Source organism: Aedes albopictus, chromosome 1 (genome assembly GCF_035046485.1).
Source record: "Aedes albopictus strain Foshan chromosome 1, AalbF5, whole genome shotgun sequence".
NCBI classification, from domain to species: domain Eukaryota; kingdom Metazoa; phylum Arthropoda; class Insecta; order Diptera; family Culicidae; genus Aedes; species Aedes albopictus.
In genome coordinates, this window is record NC_085136.1 from 73,320,142 (window position 1) to 73,344,519 (window position 24,378).

Sequence of the window (24,378 nt, forward strand, 5' to 3'; positions counted from 1 at the left end):
CAGAAAATCTTTTGGGGATTTTTCCAGGAATTCTTCCAGGAAATTCTCCAGGCATTCCCTCAGGATTTTTTCAGGGATTTCTCCCGAGATTCCTTCATGAATTGCTTCAGGGATTCTTCCAGGGATTTCTCCACGAATTTCTCCAGGGATTACCCCAGGGATTCCTCCAGGAAACCCTTCGAAGATTCCTCCAGGAAATTTTTCGTTTAGGAATTTTTCGAGGATTCCTCCAGGTATTCCTTCAGAAATTCCTCTGGAGATTCCTCCGGGGACTTCTTTACAAATTTCTTCAAGAATTCCCCAGAGATTCCTTCAGGAATTCCTCCCGAAATTCCGCTGAAAATTTCTCCAGGATCCTGTAATTCATTCAAGAATTCCTCCAGGAATTACCTCAGAAATTTCTTCAAGAATTCCTTCAGCAATTTCTCCTGAGATCCCATCAGGAAATGCTTCAGGGATTCCTCCAGAGATTTCTCCATGAACTTCTCCAAAGATTTTCCCCGGGATTCCTCCAGAAAATCCTTCGAAGATTTTTCCAGGAAATCCTCCAGACGTTCCTAAGAGGATTATTTCAGGAAATCCTCTAGAGATTTCTTTAGAAATACTTCCAGGAAATTCTCCAGGAATACCTTCAGGATTTTTTCAGGGTTTCCTCCAAGTATTCCTTCAAGAATTCCTCCAGAGATTTTTTCAAGGATTTCGAGAATTTCTCCAGAAATTTCTCAATGGTCTTTTTCTTGCAGAAATAGAAAAACAACAGAAATGGAAATCTCCCAGGATTCCTCTGAAAATTCCTCTAGAAATTTAGCCAGAAATTCTTTCAAGAATTCCTCTAGAGATTCCTCCAGCAATTTCAACAGGAATACCTCTAGGAATTCCTCCAAGTAATCCTCCAGGATTTTATCCAGGAATAGCTCTAAGAACTTCTCCAGAAATTCATCCAGGAAATACCTTAGGAATTTCTCCAGGAAATCCTCTAGGGTTTTTTACAGAGATTCTTCCAGGAAATTCTCCAGGAATTTTTCAGGGGTTCGAGAGACGAACCAGCCAAGGGCTGAAAGCCTCTATAATATAGCTCAATCAATCAATCAATCAATCAAACAGGGATTCCTCCAGGAATTCCTCCACAGATTCCCCCAGGGATTTTTCTACGAATTTCTCCAGGGATATTTGCAGAGATTCCTTCAGGGAATCCTCCAGAAATTCCTCCAAGAGTTCTTCCAGGACTCATATAGCCGATATAGCCGAGGCGGTAAACGCACGGGTATTCAGCATGACCATGCTGAGAGTGACAGGTTCGAATCTCGGTTGGTCCAGGATCTTTTCGTAAAGGAAATTTCCTTGACTTCCTTCAGCATAGAGTATCTTCGTGCCTGCCACACGATATACGCATGCAAAATGGTCATTGGCAGAGGAAGCTCTCAGTTAATAACTGTGGAAGTGCTCATAGAACACTAAGCTGAGACGCAGGCTTTGTCCCAATGAGGACGTTACGCCAAGAAGAGAGAGAGAGAGTTCTTCCAGGAAATCCTCCTGGAATTTGTCAAGGGATTTTTTTCAAAAATTTCTGGAGATTTTTCCAGGGATTTCTCCGAGAATTCATCTAAAATATTTTTCCAGGAATTCCTGCTGAGTCTCATCCAAGAATTCCTCCAGTAATTACGCCAGGAATTTGTTCAGAAGTTTCTCCAGACATTCCTCCAGGATTCGCTCTAGAGATTTTCCCCGGAATTGCTTCAGGGATTCCTCTAGGAACTCCTTCAGAGAATTCTCCAAGAATTGCTCCAACGATTCCTTCAGAAATTTCTTCAAGATTTCCTCAAGAGATTTCTTCTGAAAGTTTTGTAGGGATTCCTCCCAGAATTCCTCCAGTAATTTCTCCAGAATGTCCTCCAAAGAATCCTCCAGAAATTTATCTAGGATTTCTTCTACGATTTCCTCATGAGATCTCTTCAAGAATTTCTCTAGATACTCCTTCCATAATTTATCCAGGAATTCCTCCAGGTATACTTTCAGAAATTCTTCCAGGGATTCTTCCTACAATTCCTCCAGGGATTCTACAGGGCTTCCACTAGGCATTCCTGTAGGAATTCTACTAGGCATTCCTTAGGAAATTTCAGAAATGCTTCAATCTTCTTTCAGGTATGTACTCAAGATCTTCTCCAGGATTACCTGATGATTTTTTTTTTAATATTTCAAGAATTTCTGAAGGAATTCCTCCAGCGAAAAGTATTGGAAGATAATTTAAAAAAGACGCATACAGGAACCAGGAAATTGTAGGTTAGTCTCAAAAGAGCTTGTAATTTCCAAACAGTGTCGACAATTGTCAAATTACGGTCGTCTGCACTAACGCTCAGCGGCGACAGCGTCGATGTTTTGTTTTTGTTTTGAAAGTCGTCTTGACAACCCGAGTGGCATTCTCAGAAATGTATGCTTTCAAAATTCTTTTGACTCCCTGTCTGCTGAACTTCAACCACCTACTGGTATTCAAAATCAGTATTTTCAATTTTCAACTGAATAGTTTTAATTAAGCACGATGCAGAAGCAAAAATGCAGTTGTTTTGCATCACTCACCGAAAGTAACTATAATGCATTGAATTAAGGTTACATATCGGTATTTGCATGCCTAAAACCATAATAAATCAATTCCAAATTGAAATACTCATATTCGAATTCATCGAGCTGAAGTTAAGCTGAACTGAACTTCAGCTACAGTGGATGACACCACAAGACGCCGCTTTCATTGTCTCGTCTCTTCTTGTGTTCGTTTTCGCACTAATTGAACATCATTGTGATGATTTTTTTTCAACACTGTTTCCAGAAGAGTTTAGCTTTAATGTTATGAATGTTTGGTCAACATTAACAAACAAAAGCAAAGCAAAATAATGCACGAATCAATCAAAATCCTTAACCCTAGTCGTGCGTTGGGGTCATTATAACCCCTAAACGTGCACTAAGTCAGCGAGGTGAGCGCAAGCTAATGCACGAAGAAGGTTAATCTTCCAGAAATTGGTCACCGCTACAAGCACCACGTTGATTTGTGTAGATCAGGCGAGCTGTTTTTAACGTATTGTACAAAATCCTACAGCGTGAAAGGGTTAAATAATGCTTTTAGAATGTGATGTTATTATATTCAATTTCATCGTGTTGCGTTTAGTGTTAAAAGCTAGTAGGTAAAAATCCCCCCCCCCCACTCCCCCTTGTCGAAAAGCTGGCTACGCCCTTGCTCATTTTAGGTTTGATTATTAACGAAGTGACTAAAAACTGCAATTTTCCTTAATCAATTCTGCATACTTAGGCGAACGTTTGAACCGAATATCTGTGGAGCAGCTGGGAGCGATTTGTAAGACACTTTGAAGTTGAAGAATAAGAATTTCTCGTACTAATAATATGTGATGTTAATTTTGAAGCCAAAAGTGTCATTTTGATCTCTTTGTCCATTGCAAGTGCCTAATATACACAAGAACTTACGAATAAACTTGTGGAAGCCATTGAATTACTTATTTTATTAGATTTTTGTAGTGGTTGAACTAGCTTGTGTTCTTTATCAAAAAATCAGCAATTTTTCCATCAGCAGCTATTTAGCGCTGTAAAAAAGATACAAAATCATGATTTCCAATTTATTCAAAAGACAGTCAACGTTTCTGATATTGTAGATGGATGATCGATATACTGAAACCCATTTAAGAGATATTCAAAAATTGAGTTTCTGCCAGCTTTTCTCAAAATTGGACCATTGTGTCACGGGGGCCTCTCAAACACAATAACACACGAAATAATCAATTTAAGCTATTCGCATACTTAGTAGGCGTTATCGATTGCATAACTCGTAGGCGTTATCTGATAGATTGACACTGTGCTGTGAAAATTGAAAGGAAGGGAAACGGGTTTTCAACCGTTTCTGGTTCTAGCGATGGCTATGTATGGCATGAGTTGTATATGTAGAGAGCAGAGTATAGAGAAAGTAGTTCGAAATATACAGAGTAGGAGGAAAGAGAAGGGCCAGGGATTCAACCCAGGATCTTCTGCATACGAATCAGAAGCAGTACCCACTAGACCACCTAGCCCGTCTAAACTAAACTCTTACTACTAGCAAATTCAACTGTAAAAAGATAAAATTTGGAATTTTCCCCCTAAACTTCTAAAGGTAGGAATTTTTTTGCGAGTGCTACCACGATAAATGGCTTTTTCTTGGAAATTGAACGAATCCAAATGTTCAGAATAGCTATAGGGTGCGGGCACCGGTTTTGGCCAGTCTAAGGGAAATCATTTTTATAAAAATAACCAATAATCCTATGAAAACAACCAATGCGTCAAAAGAAAGGTTTCAATCTATATTTTGAAGGAAAAATGCAGAAATCATGCCAATACTTGATTTTTGTATTAAAAGTGGCACTGACCAAAATAGAAGCTCTGCCGCAGTTTTGGCCATATTCTTAAGTTTGGTTTCTATTTTGGCCAATCACGTGTATTTCTTATGGGAGTGGCAAAATTAGAAGCACCCTGGCCAAAATAGATATATGGGAGCAGATTTTTTAAGGAAATATATTTTTTTCTTCCAGTTTTTAATAAAAATGTGTGGTTTTCACAGCTGTAATCATCATATTGTATTAGGATCTACTAGTAAAAAATAAATTTACGCCGATTTAGATCGCAACAGGCTCAATACCGCACTATGGCCAAAACTCCGGACTGGCCAAAACTGAAGCTTCTACCCTATTACTTCACAATCAAAGTTTTATAACAATGTAAACACAGAAAGTTTTCAGGAACCCCTAGCAATCAATTGTTTAGTACCAATGATTTCAGCTATGTAAGAAACATGTGAAGATTTAGCAATTGATGAATAGCTCTCTCCCATAAATAGGTTGCATTTAGGACTTAAGTAAGTGAAAATATGTCTCCAGTTAGCCTAGTGGTTAAGGCTTTGAATCGCCAATCTGGAGACGGTGGGTTCGAATCCCGGTCCGGTCGGGAAAATGTTCTCGACTCCCTGGGCATAGTGTATCATTGTGCTTGCTTCACAATATACTAATTCATGCAATGGCTGGCAAAGAAAGCCCTCCAATTAATAACTGTGGACGTGCTCAAAGAACACTTAGTTAGAGAGAGGCAGGTCAAGTTCCAGTGGGAACTTGGAGCCATATAGAAGAAGAAGAACAAGTAAGTGAAAACATCATTTTTCACAATGTTGAGTTTTATTTCGATTTGAAAAATTTGAATTGGAAAATTTTACTACTTGCTTGCAAAACCCAAATCGAAATAGCAGCTTGGCAAAACCTAACTGTTATAATTGTCCTACTTTCAAAACTATTTATCATTATGAATGTATCAAATTCCAAAGCGTTTGGGTGTACCGCGCAATCAGTGTCAAAAATATCTCATTTCAAAAGCCATAAAGAATGGTATCTAGTATCCCGAGTGTTCAATCAGCACCCTTACTAATGGTACAACTGGGGTCTAATCAACCATCCACTGGCCCGGATCAAATTTGCATAGCTTGTGGTACCTACTAACAGCAGCTGCCAGTCGCCATATTCCAATCTGCAAAAATATAGTCACATCGAGACTCGAGAGGGAGACGTAGTGGCGACACTTGTCCCCCGGGGGAAGTAGAGGCCGCACAAGCCACAGTCCTACCAAAGTCAACCCGAAAAAAAAGAACTGCAAAATCTTGACAAAGTCAAGACAGGTCAGCTTCAAGTCCCACGCGATTGCGCTCGCGCGCTATTCACTAAGTCGACGACTTTGCGCGTAACCAGACACCCAACCATTTGTAGGCATAGGCATGTGCTCAAAAATCAATCATTCATTTGTCCCCGCACCACCGTGAGTGAGGGGGCACCTCCTTTTCCTACTGTGTTCGTTCATGCCCACCACAATCAACGTGGGAATTGTTGGAAAATGGCAATACCGAGCAGGAGTGTCGCACGTCTACTTATTTTTCGTCTTTTTCTTCATGGTCCTATTCTCGTACTACCATTTCCACACTGATCAACTGAGGGCTAAAGTTACAATTTTTTACATTCGAGTATCTTCCTATCCTCCTCCTCCTACTCTTAGTAGTGGAAGGATTGGAACAAAACCTACTTCTCAGCTTAGAAGTTCTATGCTCGCTTCCATAGTACCGGACCCAGGATGGACCCCTAAGGTACCCCCGCGGTGATGTTGTAACTCCTCTTGCCTTCCTCGGTGTCATAAATTAGCACCCTATTTTGAAACAAGCTCTTCAGTATCTGGTATAGACTATCCGAGACTCCTGGTGGTGCCTGCCGCACTTAATGGCGGCCCAGCTGACGCTGTTGAACGTATTCTTCACGTCCAACAAGACTACCGCGCAATAGCGGATTCCCCTTCGCTTTCTTTGGAGCGCTATCTCGGCCGTTTTGGTTACAGCCCTAAAAGCATCAACCGTCGATCGACCCTTCCGGAAGCCGAACTGGTTATCCGAGAGCCCAGAGTCATCTGGTTTCTCGACCATCAGCCTCTACAGAATGATCCGATCCAACAGTTTCCCGGCGGTGTTTAGAAAACAGATGGGTCTGTATGCCGACGGGTCGCCAAGTGGCTTCCCGGATTTGAGCAGTAGAACCAATCTTTGAATTTTCCTTCGCTATTGCAATGAGTTCGTCGTTCGTCACCGGGGCGACCTCGCTATGGCCAGTTTGATTATAGGAGACGGGGTCCCTGGTCTTGTATCGTGGCGTGGGAACAGCGTTTCCACGATCTTCTGCAGCATCTCGGAGGAGCGTTTGGGGGGTGCTGACGTGCCCTTCGTTTTGGCCATGACTAGTACTCATTGAAGGCATCACCCAGAGGGTCATGTTGGCTGCCTGGCAGAGATTATCGTAGCACGTTCGCTTACGCGCCTTGGTCTCTTTGTTCAGTACCAGTTTAGCCGCCCTGTAGGCCTCACTTTGCTCCATTCTACCCTCATCAGTATGAGCTCTTTGCTAGAAGGAGGATAGCGCTTAGGCAGGATGCGCGGAGTTCTGCGATTTCTGGACACCACCAGTATACCGGTTTGCGTCCATTTCTGGGTAGGGATCGCCTTGGCATTGCGGGTGTCACATGTACGGCTTAGGGTTCCGATTAGATCATCGCTGGACAGATGGTCGGTGTTAAACTCCATAAGCAATCGCTCCACAAATGCCGGCTTATCAAAGCGCGTGGTCAGCCATTTCCGATGGCTGTCAATGACCTTCAGTTGTGGCCGTTTTCATCCGTGTTCCACCCTGTATTGAATCACCAGATGGTCACTGTGCATGTACCCATCATCGACCCTCCAGTCTGAGCTAGGTTATAGACCCGGGCTCCAGAAGGTCACATTAATGATGGACCGGAAAACGACCGGTTGTACAGATCGTCGCTAGCTTGGCCTTATCCGCTACCCAATTTCCGTTGTCGGGAGAGATGCGATATGGGTCCGATAGTAGATACTTGACTCCGAGACTGACTGCCACAGCAACTGTTATGCGGCTTCACATTGGTTCATGTTAAGCTGTGTTTGACCTCCACACGTGCCTGGACCCGTCGGGTGACCCTTCACTACAGGGAGCTGGATCGTGGCGATCTGCGTGCCTGCCGGACCTTCTCGCAGGCGGATCGATGAACTTGGTGCATCGGCCTCACACTGCTGCTTGAGGACGACTGCGAGCTCCTCTGCGTTGGTGATCTCGACCAGGTTTACACTGAAGGGTCGCCTCCGCCGTCAGGGATCTCACCTCTAGGGATAGTGCCTTGTAGGAGGTGACCTTCTTGGCCGCCTCCTTTTTCAGCACTAGCAGTCCTGGTGCGCTGAATGGTTTTTACAACCGCGCCCAGCGATGATCGACGATTTTCGCCTCACATGGCCCTCAGCGCCTCGGCGTATTTTGAGTCAGTTTTAAGGGCCAGCGCGTCGTTCCATTCGCGCTTGCAGGCTGGTTTCACTTTACTCAACTCCCTTCTTTTTGTCGAATGGGCAATGCATACCTCATTTATAATTACCCTTGATTCCCTTTTGTTAACCCTACCTTCAATGCTTATACCTACTTTGATCCCTTGTTGACGTTTAGTCAGTTGAGAACAGAAACCCGTTACGATTAGATGTAAACCCGAATCGATCAATAAAACACGTTTAGTAATTGTTCAATCCGCGCGTTAGTTTTCTTCGTCGGTGCTCCGAATTCCCGTTGGCCATTCCGCTGCATTTCCATCTCGACTCTGCCGTCACTTTTTGCCAACCTTATTCCAAGGGATCTCATTCTTTTGGTACGGTTGGCCCCCGATTCGCTTAGGGCTGACCTCCTGAGGCTTGGTTTCCCTGCCCCTTTCGAGTTTCGCAACCGACTTGGGAGCCTGGTGACTCGCGATGGCCGTCCCTTTCTTCCTCTTCTGCTTGCCGCCCGCCTCTACCAGACGATTCTTAACCCCCGGGGGGCCGCGTCGAGCCGTAGGACTGTTTGACCTCTCCGCTACGGCTCCGGCGAGCTGCATGCATCGTGCGACTAGAAAGCACTCCTCCCTGCTCGCATCAGCCGCACTCCGCTCTTTGACCAGGATATCATAGTCTTTCTTGGCCAGAGCCAGCGATTTGCGTAGCTTCAGCAGACCTTGTTTCAGGTCCATTTAATTCCGCCCTAATTAGGGCGGAATTAAAAGGTACGAAACTGATTACACTCATTCGAAGAGGGTATTCTGCTTAGAGGGTTCGAAAAGTCGGTACAAGATCAGGTCCTTGCTGATGGTAGTCAGGTCGCACGTGTAGTCGATCAGCTCGTCCAGCCGTTCGGCAACTATCAACATCTTTGGTAGATCACTCCTGTTGCGGTTCAGTGCCCGCGTGAGGTCCCAGTCACCTGCGCTTCTTCGGCCGATGCTGCGCCGCCTCATACTGCTCCCGTTGAACCTATTGTCGCATGCTCGCAGATCTCGCCAGTTCTCCTCGCGTGAACGTGTTCAACGCCGCTCCTTTAGTCGTTCCGTTTTCGATCACTTAGTTTTGGGATTTAGTACTCATTGCTGTTGCGTCTCCTGAGAACCGCTATCTCTCACTGCCAATGAAGTAGTCGCCAATAATCCTGGTGGTTATCTATGCAAACAGGGAGGCCACTCAAGGGTTGGCACAGGCCCTTTAGCGATAATCAGGAGTGTTTATCTGAACCTATTTCCACCCAGTTAGTTTCCTTGCATTGCACAGGTCAGAAACGGGCTTTAAAGCCACGCCACGATAAAACCGAAACGGACGCGCCGACATTAACCCATCCGCTGTTTCAAGTCAGTGTCACCCGACCTTACTAAGAGGATAGAATGCCGTCGCTACCAGATTACTTTTCTATAGTAACCTAAGCGTGTACTATCTCAGTTACCAATTACAAAGCAAGACTAGTATGCCGTGATCAAGAACTTCCTGGCGTCGTTCCTGATGTGCCTGAGGCACACCTAGCTCGACTGTGACACTCTGCAAGCGGTGCCGTATCGCTTGTACAGAGTTGCTTATGGTTCCGGGTGTCTCCAGTTAGCCCAGTGGTTAAAGCTATGGATCGCCAATCCGGAGACGGCGGGTTCGATTCCCGTTCCAGTCGGGAAAATTTTCTCGACTCCCTGGGCATAGTGTATCGTTGTACTTGCCTCACAATATACAAATTCATGCAATGGCAGGCAAAGAATGTCCTTCAATTAATAACTGTGGAAGTGCTTAAAGAACACTAAGTTGAAGCGAGGCAGGCCAAGTCCCAGTGGGGACGTAGAGTCATAAAGAAGAAGACGGTTCCGGGTGTGTGAAATTTCTGAAGAGACTCAGCAGAGCCCCCGCCACACCTAGGCTTACTCTGCTTTTGCAATCCGTATGCCCCAGTGCTCGGTTACCTCTCGGTGCCAAAGGTGGTGCCAAAGTCCTCACTGATATGTGGATATGGTTCGCTTAGAAAAGAATCCTAGGCTCCCACCTGATCAATTAATGACTGTGGAAGTGCTCAAAAACACTAAGTTGAAAAGAGGCAGGCCAAGTTCCAGTGGAAACGTAAAGCCAGAAAGAAGAAGAAGAAGAAGAATATGAAGAATAAGGGTGATTAACTGCCCCACTGCCTATCGATGTTATTATTGCGCATTTAGTTTACTACTGGACTGCGCCTCAGTCTTCATAAGTGCGCAAACGTCAATAAAAGTGCGCGATTGCATCAAATCCAGTTGATGTCTTCGGCGCACTATTTCTTTGATTTATGCTGAATAAGTGCTCTGAACACACCAAGTTGATTTGTTGCAATCGCGCACTTTTATTGACGTTTTCGCACACTTGAAAACTCGTGCGATAGTCCAGTGGTGAACTAAATGCGCTATAATGGAATGTAAATTATAAACCTTAGTCAAATATCTACAGAATAAAAATGTTGAAATTTGCTTTGCTAAGAGTGTGGTTCGGCTTTAACAGTCAACGAACTTGCATTGATTACTTTTAAATCTTTGCCGACGTTTCGGTCCGGGGAGTGGACCTTCTTCAGGGCTCTTTCGGTATACTTCCCGGACTGAAACGTCGGCAAAGATTTAAAAGTAATCAATGCAAGTTTGTTGACTGTTGAAGCCGAATCACACTCTTAGCGTACCAATTCCATCCCGAAATTTGCTTTGTTTGTTGCTAGACCACCTAGAATGGCTAGAATATGTTGTAACGTGCAACCTGTGATTTCGATTCAATCACCAGCTATGTCACAATATGGCTAATCATTGGTTTCTAGAAAAAAAAAAACGAAATTAGTTTGCTTTGCTAAGCGATTGCAATGCTTCCTGAGTGCGCTTCTACCAATCACTTGAAATACAAACAATGATTCTAGAGTGTGCCTACACTGGACCACAAACGAGAACGGATTCCCTATATGGAAACGTGATCAGCTTCCTATAAAAGGACCAACGACCTACGACGGTTAGAGGCGATTGACGCGTGCTTTCAGTATCTTGTTCCCACAAGATTAACTGTATATAGTTCACGTTGTTGAATTGATATTGTGATCCATTGGCATCCAGCAGGTAGGGTAGCGAATCACTTGGGCAGCGGTGGGTATTTTGGGACTCTTCGCTATAAATCAGTCAATTCCAAACCAATTGACTTGAAATTTTGTACACGGCTAGATACTATACGTATCGCATCGCGTTCCAAAAATTGTGTCAATTGGTTGGCAGAGTTATAGCAGAACAGTGCCCAAAATAGGACCCCTGCCGAGATGGTTCCACTTCCCTATTTGAATTAGACGATGACGATGAATAACAATAATAACTGGCATGATTACTCCTTTGCGTTTGAGTAGAGTGTTAGATTTTTGAAGAGCTCTCTACAACAGGTCGATGTTGATCTCTATCCTGATCTGAACAACGGTATAGAGGAAATAATATAAGGCCATACATATTTGGTAAACAAATTTATTGTGGCATTAAATACAAAACTGCGTAAACTAAACGTAACCTGGGATTTTGAATAAATGAGCAGAGCCGTAGCGTGCGGTTGGCCAAGTTGGCCCCCGCCAAGGGCACCAGCTTCAGAGGGGCGCCGAAAATGCCTAAGGTCAAAACTATTTGAGTTTTTTATGTGCAAAGCAAAACGGCAAAATCAATACACCCAAAATAATTTTGTTGTAGTTTCTACCGAATCCATGGTAAAATTGAGAAGCGTACCAACAATTTTCAACCGAATGCAAAATTCTGTTAATTGTACTGAAACATTATCAATATTACAATGCATGCAGCACTTTTGACTGTAAAAATTCTTGAAACTACTATTAGGGCATTGTAATTTTGACCATGTCGACTTGAATGTTGCGCGTCTTGGATGGGCATGGTCAAAAGTACAATGACCAAATAGTAGTTTCAAGATTTTTTCCAGTCAAAAGTGCTGCATGCATGGTAATATTGACAATGTTTCAGTACAATTAACAGAATTTTGCATTCGGTTGAAAATTGTGGGTACACTTCTTAATTTTACCATGGATTCGGTAGAAACTACAACAAAATTTATTTCAGTGTATGCTTTCGAAACTCTAGTGGAAGCTTCTTTTTGTAATTTTCAAAATATTCTTATTGGGTAATGTCTAGAAATTACTTCTGAGAGTTTTCTTCGAATTCATTGATATATGCTACAATGTCCACTAAAATAATTTTGAATGGAAAATATTCAGATGATCTTATTGTTATGTCCATTAAATGTTTATTTGGAATTAATCTCTCGTAGATGTAGGAGAAATTATCCAAGTCGTTATCACTTAAAAAACTATCAGTGAGTTTTTTTTATTTCCTCGAAATTCAGGAATTTCTTTTTTTATCAAGTGCTTTTTTCCGAAAAGTCTTCCAGAACTTTTCAAAAGTTCTTTCAGGAATTACTCTTGGGATTTCTTTGAAAAACTCCTTGAGAAACTTTCAGAAACTCCTTCGGGGATTCTTAAAAATATCAAATCAAAAGTTCTTCTGGAGATTTCTCTCGAAATTTCTCGAAGCATTCCTTCTGAAATCCCTCCAGGAGGATTTCCGAAATTTTTAAAGAGATTTTTGCAAAAATATCTTTAAGGATTACTTCAAACCCTTAATTAAATTAAATGCTCAATGTATGAGTTGCTATGGGAACAGCGAACTTCCCCTTCGATTTTCTCCGTTCGTGGATTTTTTTTTCTTTATTAAAGAGGCTTTCAACCAGACGCTGGTTCACCTCTTCCGTGGATTTTGTTAGATACGGGGTTTGGTAAAGTTAGGCTTGAAATGCGGAATTCTTTCAGAGAATTCTCCTAGTATTTTGTGAGAAAATTTCTCCAGAGAAATAATGTTTCTTAACTTTTTCCAGGAATTCCTTCACTCATTCTTCAAATTCTTCCTTTATATATTTCTTCACAAACTACTCCAGGAATTCCTGTAATTCTCTTCATGGAATCCATTGGAAACTAGCTAAAATGTCTCCTGGATTTTTCTCCGGATGTTTCTGCAAGAATTCCTCCAGAAATTCTTGCATAATTTCATTCATTGATTCCAGTATGTACTCTTCCAGAAACTCCAACAAAAACTCACAGAGATTTTTCCAGAAATTCCTCCAGGTATTCCTCAATTTCCATGGTTTATCTAATGATTACAGAATATTTTCTTACTGATCTTCTTGGAAATATTTTGATTTAACTTCCAAAGGAACTTTTGGTAAAATTTTTGTAAAATTTTGGTAAAACCAATTGAACTAATCGCTGAAAATTGCTAACATAGATCGTTTGTGGATTTCTACCTCCAAAACTCAAGATGCATCTTCTAAAGAAACTTTGAAAACAAAATAAATAACTACATTTTTTTAATTAACAATTACTAATTAACGTGGGGCGCCAGTCTGGATGCTTGCCAAGGGCGCCATGGGACCACGCTACGGCTCTGTAAATGAGATCTATGTTCGAAGCTCCGACCTATCAAATTGCGTCAATAACTGTCAAGCGTAGCATGAAACAAACTCGCCATTTTTTGTATTTCATCTGTACTCTATAAAAAAAACGATCATAAGTATTAACCAAACATCTAATGCAGTCACAGAGCGTTGTTCTCGGTAGCGTAAAGGCACCCACCGAGTAATCAGAGACCGATCGCTCGATCGATCGCTGTATTTTACCGGGGACTGCCCGTTCGTGCGAAACTGTTGTGAACTCCCCAACAAAGTGATCGATCGGCGGTCGCACACGGAAGAATGTCCGGCTCATGCTAAATAAGGAAGGCCAATAATCGCACCTCACGCCCCAAAATGGGCATGGCTATAGAGAGCCAAGCCACACGACAAACCTTTTAGCATCATCAACGGGCGCCGAACGGTACACGGCTGATCATCATGCGAGGCGCGATCAATTACAGTTGCTAGTGTCACATTCCATAAACTGTAGAACCGCAGTCACACAGACTGTGACTTTTGATAAAAAGGAAAGTGCCGTACGTTCTGAGGCGCGATCTTGACCTTTGACAAGCATAGATGCGAACGATTCTTCCGGATTCATATCTCGTATTTATGTGCTACGGACATCCTGCTATTGTGCGTGCGTCAACTTCCGTCACGTCATGATTAAATAATTTCATAAATTCTGATAAAGTGCCAACTTTAATTCCCCACGCTTGGACGAACAACAACGGCGACCAAATTCCTTATCGGGAATGGCGCCAGATTTGCGGAAGATGTCAACCCCTGCCACTACTGCACTGCACACCGGATGACGACGAAGTTCTGAATCGATCGTAAACCGATTCTTTGTGTCGCATCCCATTGGACAGAAAGGGTCATCATCGCGCGCGCGCGCACATGCGACTGTCACTAGTCGCATGCGGAGAACTGAGAACGGTTGATTGGATCGCCCTCGCGCGATCGCACACAAGCTGCCCTCGCGCGATCCTGCCATGTGCGATCATTACGATCGCGCGAGACTTGCGGAGGACCGGTTTTCCGATTAATAACGAGAGGCGATTTTTCAATCGGAAATTTGCTGAATCGCAAATCGGATGGACGGACGCTGCTTTTAAGGCCGGGAGAACAACAACAAGCTGGACTTGCTTTATGCGATACGGTCGGAGATCGCTCGAGCCTTTATTTACGGTGCTAATCTAGCGGTGATCTTGGGCGCATGTGTACTCAGTAATTTACAGTTTGTATATCAAACGGACAGCCATCCGAGGTTGTAACGTTTGACATTTTTTGCGGTGATTGCTTATCTCGCAAATTGGATTGTTGCAATATTGAACACCAGCATGATAATCTTGGCAGTACATGACGTAATCATCATTCTTCTCTTACTAGTTTATTTGTGGACGCAGTGGCGCCCGTGGCAAGTTTTTTCTTTTTAAGTATAAACGGTTCATGTGATATTCACGCTAGGAGATTTTAAATAAAAATAGCATTACATTTTTCTACATTTTGAATAGAGTTTTTTATTTGGTGAATTCAATGCAGCATATATTTACATCTAAAAAACTTCGGTAAAGTCACCGGACAGACAAACAGGGCTATCTGTGTTATTTCCAGCAACTGCTGCATTAGGTTGTCTAAGAGTGACAGATTCTTTTCTGCATTGAAAAAAACAAAAAATAAAATTTTTAACGTCTGTTGTCTGTGATTTTTTTCATCAAATGATATGTCTGGTTGTTTCAGGGTGTCACTGGTTTTGTTCTATGCATCTGATAGTGAAAAAGAATTAAAGTGTCAAATATTTAAAAAAATCAAAATTTTCAACGTCTGTTGTCTGTGATTTTTTCATCAAATGTTGTGTCTGGTTGTCTAAGGTTGTCACTGGTCACCGCGTCTAATAATGAAAAAGAACTAAAGTGTCGAATATTGAAAAAAAAAATCAAAATTTTCAACGTCTGTTGTCTGTGATTTTTCTATCAAATGCTGTGTCTGGTTGTCTAAGGTTGTCACTGATTTTGTTCTCTGCATCTGATAGTGAAAAAGAACTGAAGTGTCAAATATTAAAAAAAAATCAACGCCTGTTGTCTGTGTTTTTTTCATCAAATGTTGTGTCTGGTTGTCTACGGTTGTCACTGGTTTTGTTCGCTGCATTCACTGCATCTGATAGTGAAAAAGAAATAAAGTGTCAAATATTTAAAAAAATAATCAAAATTTTCAACGTCTGTTGTCTGTGATTTTTTTCATCAAATGCTGCGTCTGGTTGTCTAAGATTGTCACTGGTTTTGTTCTCTGCATCTGATAGTGAAAAAAAAATTGAGGTATCAAAATTTGATTTAATATTTTATTTTTTGTAAGAATTTCCCCGCGTGCTGCGTCTGGTTGGCTAGTCACCGGACAGATAAACAGGGCTATTATATTCTTCTCTTATTTAGTATAGTGTTGGAAACGTTCTTCGAGCGCAGTCTGTTCAGCTTCCCAGGAACGTCTTTTTCGTCCATGATTCTCCGTGGCTCTCTGCGGTCAATACTATTGTATAATGCATTGAATTCAATGAACTGGTGATGCGTTGAGGCCTGGTATACACAGCATTTCTGAAGGATTTGCCGTACGGTGAAGATCTGGTCCGTTGTCGACCGGTCGTTGATGAAACCGGCTTGATAACTTCCCACAAACTCATTCAATTTAGGTGACAGATGACGGAAGATGATCTGGGATAGCATCTTGTAGGTGGCGTTCAAAATGGTAATCGCTCGGAAGTTCTCACATTCCATATAGTCGCCTACATGGTTTCGCAGATCCTGACTATCAACCTGTTGCAGACAGATGGCCAGCTTTTCTTGGCCCATCTTTATTACTTCTCCAGCGATACCATCCTTAGCAGTGGCAACGTTATCTTCCCTCAGTGTGAGAGTTGGTTCATTTCCGTCCTCTGCTGCTTTAGCGTAGTCGGTCCATCCGTTGTCGTGGTCACCTGTGCCTACAATCTCCACGCCATTCAGGTGCTCATCGGAGTACTGCTTCCACCTTTCGATCACGTTCACGTCCGTCCGTCAAGAGGCCCTGGTCCTTATCCCTGTACATTTCGGCTTGCGACACGAAGCCGTTGCGGAATTCAGCTTCTGGTAGAACTTCTGCATTTCATGGGAACGGCACAGCAGTTCCATTTCCCCACACTCCGCTTCTTCCAGGCGGCGCTTTTTCCCCCGAAAGATGCGGGTCTGCTGTTTCCGCTTCTGTTTGCAACGTTCCACGTTACGTCGGGTCCCTTGCTGCAGCATTACCGCCCTCGCTGCGTTCTTCTCCTCCAAAACCGTTCTGCACTCTTCGTCGAACCATTCGTTCCGTCGATTCCGTTCCACGTACCAGATGGTGCTCTCGACTGCGTCGTTGATGGCTGCTTTCACTCTACTCCAGCAGTCCTCTAGAGGGGCCTCATCGAGCTCACCCTCGTCTGGCAACGCGGCCTCGAGATTCTGCGCGTATGCTAAGGCGATATCCGGTTGTTTCAGCCGTTCTAGGTTGTACCGTGGCGGTCGCCGGTACCGTACATTGTTGATGACGGAGAGTTTTGGGCGCAGTTTGACCATCACCAGATAGTGGTCGGAGTCGATGTTGGCGCCACGATAGGTCCTGACGTCGATAATGTCGGAGAAGTGCCGTCCGTCAATCAGAACGTGGTCGATTTGAGATTCCGTCTGCTGTGGTGATCTCCAGGTGAAACGATAAGGGACGCTGTTTTGGAAAAAGGTGCTATGTGTGGCCATACTTTAGGAGACGCCAAAATCAATGAGTCGTAGGTCGTTTTCGTTCGTCAGCTGGTAGACGCTGTACTTTCCAATCAACGGTCTGAATTTCTCCTTCTGACCTACGTTTAGATCTCCTATGATGATTTTGACGTCGTGACTTGGACAGCGGTCGTACTCGCGTTAGAGCTGCGCGTAAAATGCGTCCTTGTCATCAACAGGGCTTCCGGAGTGAGGGCTGTGCCCGTTTATTATGCTGAAGTTGAAGAATTGGCCCTTGATCTTCAACCTGCACATTCTTTCGTCCGATCGGCTAACAACCGATCGCACGGCTCTGCATATCGTTCATCACCATTAAAGTTGTTCTCAGCTTACATGTGTTGCCGCAGCTCGTCATAGATGGTATGATTACAACTAAACTTTCGCACCATGGATCCTACCCGAAACATCTCCTGCAGCGCTACGATGCCGAACCCGTGGTGCCCCAGTAGATCGGCGAGTATACGGGTGCTCCCGATGAAATAAAGAGATCGACAGTTCAACGTACCGAGCTTCCAATCGCAACTCGCAAGTCCTGTTTGTTCGCTGGGGTCGTTGCCGATGGTCTCAGTTCGAATTATTCTATTGCTGATTTTCCGTTACAATGCTTCTTCACGACTTGCTCGTAAGGGCGGAAACCAAGTCCCTTACTTTCCGGAGGACCAGGGTTCACAGTTCTTCACTGACATTCGGACGTTGATCAGTTGCACCTAATCAGGGAAACAGACGCTATTGTGAGCTGCTCTGCTGGCAAACAGGTGCTTAGGTTTGCAGAAGCAAACCCCTCTTTCTTGCCAGCCTATGGCTAGGTATCCACCAAGGTTGGTTACCCGATCTTCCCTAAGGTTGTTCGCATCCCGGTTGCTGGGCAGAGGTTGGTGATCTTAATATGATCTGTATTACGTAAATGCCCAGCCTTTACCTTGCCGTAAGAGATATAATCATAACACTACAGACATCGAATTGATCCAATTGATCATCACGGACTATTTGCTATTGTTGTTATTATTATTTTATGACATCTATACTAGAAAATGTGTATAATCTTTGTATAATCAACAAACATAACAAAACTCTTGACGACCTGACTGAAGTCATGTCTGGACTTCAGAGAACCGTAGATGGGCAACAATTAGAGTTATTTGCACACGAAACAAATCGGTTGGCTACAGAAACCAATATTACATTGAACAGGACAAAGTAAGTTCCTCGACAAGATTCCTGAATATCTCGGGTGACCTGGTTGAAGTTAGTGCATGAGTTCGTTGAACTGAAGATTAGTTAAAGTTCAACATTTGGTTGAATTCGTTTGAGAAATGGGTTGTTGGTGGATTTTTTTTTCCTGTGTCGCTAAAGAGATTTCAAGGTGTTTCAAGAAGTATCGTGGTTTCATTGTTTCAAAGGGATTCAGGGGGCTTCAGAGGGTTCCATAGAACCCACCATTCGAGAACTTTCATGAAAGCTTCAGGGGGGTTGAAAACGTATATAAAGGCATTTCTAGCCGTTTCTAGGTGGTTTTGGGGCTTCCAGAGAGGTTCCCAAGGATTGCCCGGGGGTATACGACCCAGTTAACACACGGTCACATATGATGTTGAATAGAATGCTAAAGTGGAGACGCTGTGTTTTGCGAACTGGGAACACTGCTTGAGGAACGCACACTCTCTCTTCAGGATGTCACTTGGGTTGTCACTGGAATCTGTCAGCGACGAATTGACCGAGTCATTGTTGATTGATCCAAAGTACCGAACAGGAGTTGTTTATATGCTAATACCTAATACTTTGAAACTGTAATATCACAGTTATTATCACAGAAGGAGTTAGTTATCCTAAGAAACATTTGTATACTATTCCTAACCTAAAAACTAAATCGCAGGTCGGAGTAAACGTGCTCTTGAAATATTGACCGACGAAACAGAAGCAAAAACGTTTTAAACCGAAATATGTAAGTGAAAATGAAATTTGTGAAATATCCTAATCTAACAAAATGAACAATAAATTTTAGCTTAAAGCTGTTTCGCATCAACAAACGTGTTTGCGATCCGCTCGTAGAATCGGTAAAGAATCCTTGTTCCCCGGAACACTATGCGTACCCACGCACGTAAATGAAAGCATTTATGCACATGGCCTCCACGTTAGCATCCTATCCTACATGATATATGACTTCGTGATAGCTGGGGAGTACTTTCTGGAAGTCTCCAGGTGGTTTTGTATGGGATTCAAGGCGTTTTAATGCGTTTTAGAGGTGTCCGGCCATTTGGCCAAACGCCGTTTGACCGAATGTCGTTTGGCTGAATGTCATCTGGCCGAAAGAGTCATTTGGCCGAATGTCAAATAAATTCAGAGATGAGGATAGACTCTGGGTAGCGATCTAGCTCTTCAGCTCTAGGAGGCTTCAGAGGGTTTACCGGAGCGTTCAGGGGGTTTTTAGGAAATTTTTTTAATGATTTCGGGGGGGTTTAGGGTAAGGGTCTTCAAGAGGATTTCAAATGAGGTTAAAGATAAGTTTTTGGAAATGTCAGGGGCTTTGATAGGGGTTTCATTGCGTTTTGAAGCGTTTTAGGGGGCTTTGGGGCATTCCAGGCCAGGGAGGAAATCACAGGAGGTTTAAAGATAGCTTCGAAGAGATTTTCAAGGCGTTTCAGTACGTTTTAGAAGGTGGGAAACCCAGGAGCATTTTAGGATAACTTCAAGATGTACAAGGGTTTTGGGTAGCTTCAGTGGATTACCTAGGCATTTTCAGGAACCTCCCAGGAGTTTCAGAGAAGCTGCTGTAGGTATCAGGAGGTTCTTAATGGGTTCACGTTTGTATTTAGGGAGTTACAGAGGATATCAGAGGGGGTTCAAGTTGTTTCAGTAGGTTTTTAGGGCTTCAGAAGAATTTGATTGAAATCCCCGGAGGATTCACGGGATTTTAGAGAAAGACATTCCAAGGGGGTTCAGTACCTTTCAGAAGCGCTCCAGGAGACTTCGGAGGGGGCTCATGATGTTCAGTTGATAAAACATATTCGATCACCGATACAAGGGAGTTCTTGGAAACCCTAAACAGTCATTGGACTTGCCACTTGACCGAACATTATTGTGTAGCAGGCTATGGTACATGAAGTTAAATAATAAGATGTCATAATAAGGAATACCGTAGTACGAACTGCATGTATTTCTTCAAACGTCCCTATATTTCAGAAGTGGGATGGAACCGGTCCGGAACTATTCCATCAAAATTTGAAGTTGTTTTTCAAGAGAGCACTACGAAATATTGGAAGAAGTTCAATTGTCAATTGGAAATTGGATTAAATTTAAGTAGTGAAAACAGCAGCGAAGAGTGAATCTGGAATTGCATTTGTACGGCCATTACTTTCGAACAATGTCAGCGAGAGGAGCTTACAGGATGAAATGAAACATGAGATGAGCTTGACGTTTGTACGTAGTGCTTCAAATGATCACTAGATTTCAAGGGAGTTCTTGGATATGTATGGACAATTAAGGTCATGCCTCCCTTCTCTCGTTTCTCGTAAATCCTCGTTAAACAACTCCCAAGTAACCAAAAGTTCCGCTTCACATGACAAAATGCACTTTCAAGTTACGTGATGTTCAGATAAAGTTCCGAATAGAACTTTCTTGCTGCTTAAAAGACTAACGATAGGCCTTTCTGGAACTTTAGACATAAGTTCTGGGAAGGCTTACTGTTAGCCTTTTAAGCAGCTTTAAAGCTGCTTAAGATGTTACTCGGTACTTTGTCGGAACTTTCAAGTTCATAGAAGTTAAGTTCAGTAGCATTGAGTTTCAATTTTTTGTTCAGAACAGAAAACATCTGTTTCAGCATACACGAATTGAAGACAAATTTGAACTTATCAAATCAATTAGACTTAAACAAAATAAAAAATATTGCGTGCACCGGATTCGAACCGATAGTTGGTGCGTGAGAGCCCTATGCTCTATCACTGTACTACTGTTACGATTGAGTATACAGCAGGTGAAGTCTGACTTGAATCGATTTTCTGTCGGCAGATAGTTTTGCACACTTGTACGGTAGTGAAGTTAGCTTGACTTTGTCAAGTATCTTCAGCAGCGCAGCAGTAAGTCAGTGGCTATCACGCAGGAGGATCCAGTTCAAATGTACATGGAAGCGACGTATGTGAAAATATAATTATCAGAAGCAATTTCAGGTATGAATCAAATACCATCAACAAGGTGTGGTTCTAAAAAGTACATTTTTGTTTCTACATGAATTTTGTCAAAAATTTTTGTTGAAAATGAAACTGCTTAGAAGACTAATGAGCAACTTCGAACAAGCTGCTTAGCTTATAAAGTACCCTCTTATCTGAACTTTTGGTTACTTGGGCTCCTTAAGTACCCTAATAAAACTAAATTCCATTGAGGTGATGTTACTTTAAAGGAGTTACCTAATTTTAATTTTCCTAAGAGTTCGAGTGTATCACAACCACAAATAGCTCAAATTTCCCAAATAAAGGAAAAGCTTCTCTTTGGAACGAACTGACCTACTGTATTGTATCACAACCATTAGCATCCAGATAAGTGCCTCAAGCTAGCAATTATCTCATGCTCATCAAACATAGACGTTTTGCCTGAGGTCACCGTGCATAACTGGTTGCCATCTGGAAAGAATGCATTTACATTTATCATCATATCAAATATTGCCATCACCACATCATCGATCGTTGTTGTTGACGCAAAACGACAAAGTCAATAATTTGCATCGATTTCACGCCATGTGCTGCTGGAATTAGTCATCCACGGTACGACCAAGTAAATATTTATCGCTCAAACAGCTGCCCGATTGAACTTATTCATTTGAAGAATGCCGACATCGATCAAGATCATTTAGATGTGGCAATTATATCTTCTAAGCCTTTTTTCAGGCCCAGCAACTATCACATAGATAGATAGTGCTTTTGCTGATTACTATCTCTCAGATCTTAGATAGGTCACGCTTATCAACTATCAAGAATAGCAAGTATGGCTTAGGGTTCTTCTAGCTTTTCTACTTATGAACCACTACCACGTGTTCTCTATGTACTTCAGGATCCATGGAGAAACATGGTAGGTCATTCACTAACTAGACTTTAACCTTTTTCTATCTTTCTTATCCAATTTCAGAAGCTACAGCCAGCCACCACCTCCAACGGCTACGACCCTGGGTCGCTTCAGCAAGAGCACGAATCGGCTCCCATCTTCCAACGGCCACCACGACCATCACACGGGCTCCTCCTCCTACATGCAGCAATCGTCCAACCACTACCAGACCAGCTCTCAAACCCTGCCCCGGAAGCTCTACGAGCAGAAGCACAAAGCCAAACCCCTCCATTCGTCCACCATCAACGTTTCCATCGTGAACACCGTCAGTCCCTCACCCCAGTCACCTCCGGCCAACACCGGTCCAGTCAAACCCGCCCGAACCTACAAGGCACTTAACCGGAGCAAATCCTTCAACGTCCACGGTCTCAACGGAACCAACGATCCTAGTCCAATCTATCTGGAGAAGATCACCAAAAACAACTACAACTCCTTCTATCGGTCCAACTCCCATCTGGATGACCTGCAACGCACCCCCTCCCGTCATCAGAACGAAGCCATGCAGCTGAAGAGCCCCTCCATCGTCAATCTGATCAGCAGAAGCACCCGGGATCTGACCCAGAGTCCGCTTTATGAAGACGAACGAGTTCAATCACGAACCGAGTACTACAACGAATACTCCACCAACAAGAAGAACGTCTTCCTAAAAAACCTCCAGAACCGAGCCCCGGAACTGTACCGCACCCTGCACGGAACCACCAACGGTCACGACGCCCAGCACGCCAACGGTCACGCCGGAAGTCCCTCGCGGGAGTACCTCAACACGTACATCAGCCGGGAGCAGGAATCGTCACTTGGATCACGATCACCCATCACCATCAACAAGGACACGGCCGGCATCGTACGTCGTGGCAGCTCCAGCACCGACGACCACAACGAAAGCTACCGCATAACGCAGAAATCGGATGACCCCAACCGGCCCGGAGTTACGAACACCATCCGGAATTTCAGCAAGAAAACCGTTCCCACCAAGGATGGCCGCGGTATGCAGACGATCGAGACGAGCGAAGTGCGCACGACCAGCAGCAGCCGCTACCGATCGGAACCGCCACCGGCAGCGCTCAAGTATCAGGAATTCAGGAACGGCCATAGCAACGGAACGAGCGGTGGCGGCGGTGGTGGAGTTGTGATTGAACTGCGAGGTAACTCATAAGGTTTGCATATGGGGAATGGGGATGAACCATTGAAGGGAACTCATTTTGGCACTCATCGCGGCGGAGCAGTCGGTTCGAGCTGTATCGTTGGCAGCCATTTTGGTAATTTCTTGGGTTCATCACATGGATTTTTTTATTTTTTTTTCTAAACGTTAAAAAAAGACGAATCACACAATACACGTAAATGAAGATTTTCCATTTGTGCCAGAATTTACGTATCTGTTCTAATAACTTTTTATCGTTAAAACGCATGACTAAAAGCCTAATCTCTCACAGTCTCGTGTCGGGAGTGGAGGAGTTTATAAGACGTAGTAGTATCATTCATTTGCAAGTATTTGTCATGCTGAAATTTTATCTCACCTATCAGAGAACCTCTGCGTTAAGAGCAATAGAAGAACTGACTAACCGCTGGAGTAATCTTCCAACACCACCACAGCCACAACAGCGTTAAACACACACATACCACCACCTGTTTTAACCAAGCGTATGTTTAGGTATTTAATACAAACATCATGATCTGGCCCTCTGGTGGCAGTGTAATCAATATGATATAAAAAGTTATTGTGAAATAAAGTAACACGTGTGCGCGAAACGCACGCGCTTTATTTGAGAAATGGAAGGAAAGAAAGCCATTTGAGGATCGCACTAGGATAGTGCAGCCGAAACCCTCACGTACTAGTGCACACCGTCCCTTGCATCGCTTCGATCAGGCTGGTCGGCTTACCGTGCATACATACATTCTCCATGCCATTCAGCTGCTTATCAAAGTGCTGATTCCACCTTTCAATGACCTCAGGCATGTGTGTCGAAAGGCTGCCATCCTTATTTCAGCTCGCGGCACGTTGATCTTCTAGTAGAAGTTGGTTTTCTTCCGAAAGAGGCGGGTCTGCTGTTTTCCCTTCTGTTTGTATCGTTACCGCCAGCCGAGCAAACAATTCCCGGAAAATGAGGTGATTCGGGTCGTTTGGATGATCTC

The 24,378-nt window shown here is 43.4% G+C and overlaps 1 protein-coding gene across 1 annotated transcript in view; it reads left to right on the plus strand.

Moving 5' to 3' along the window:
* LOC109422128 (uncharacterized) overlaps window positions 1–23,994 on the plus strand; it is a 432,211-nt gene extending 408,217 nt beyond the window's left edge. The window contains exon 10 of the mRNA XM_062844836.1: window positions 22,273–23,994. Within this exon, the coding sequence (XP_062700820.1) occupies window positions 22,273–23,401 (1,129 nt within the window). The 3' untranslated portion in view covers window positions 23,402–23,994. The remainder of the gene's footprint in view (window positions 1–22,272) is intronic.
* Window positions 23,995–24,378: the final 384 nt, after the last annotated feature.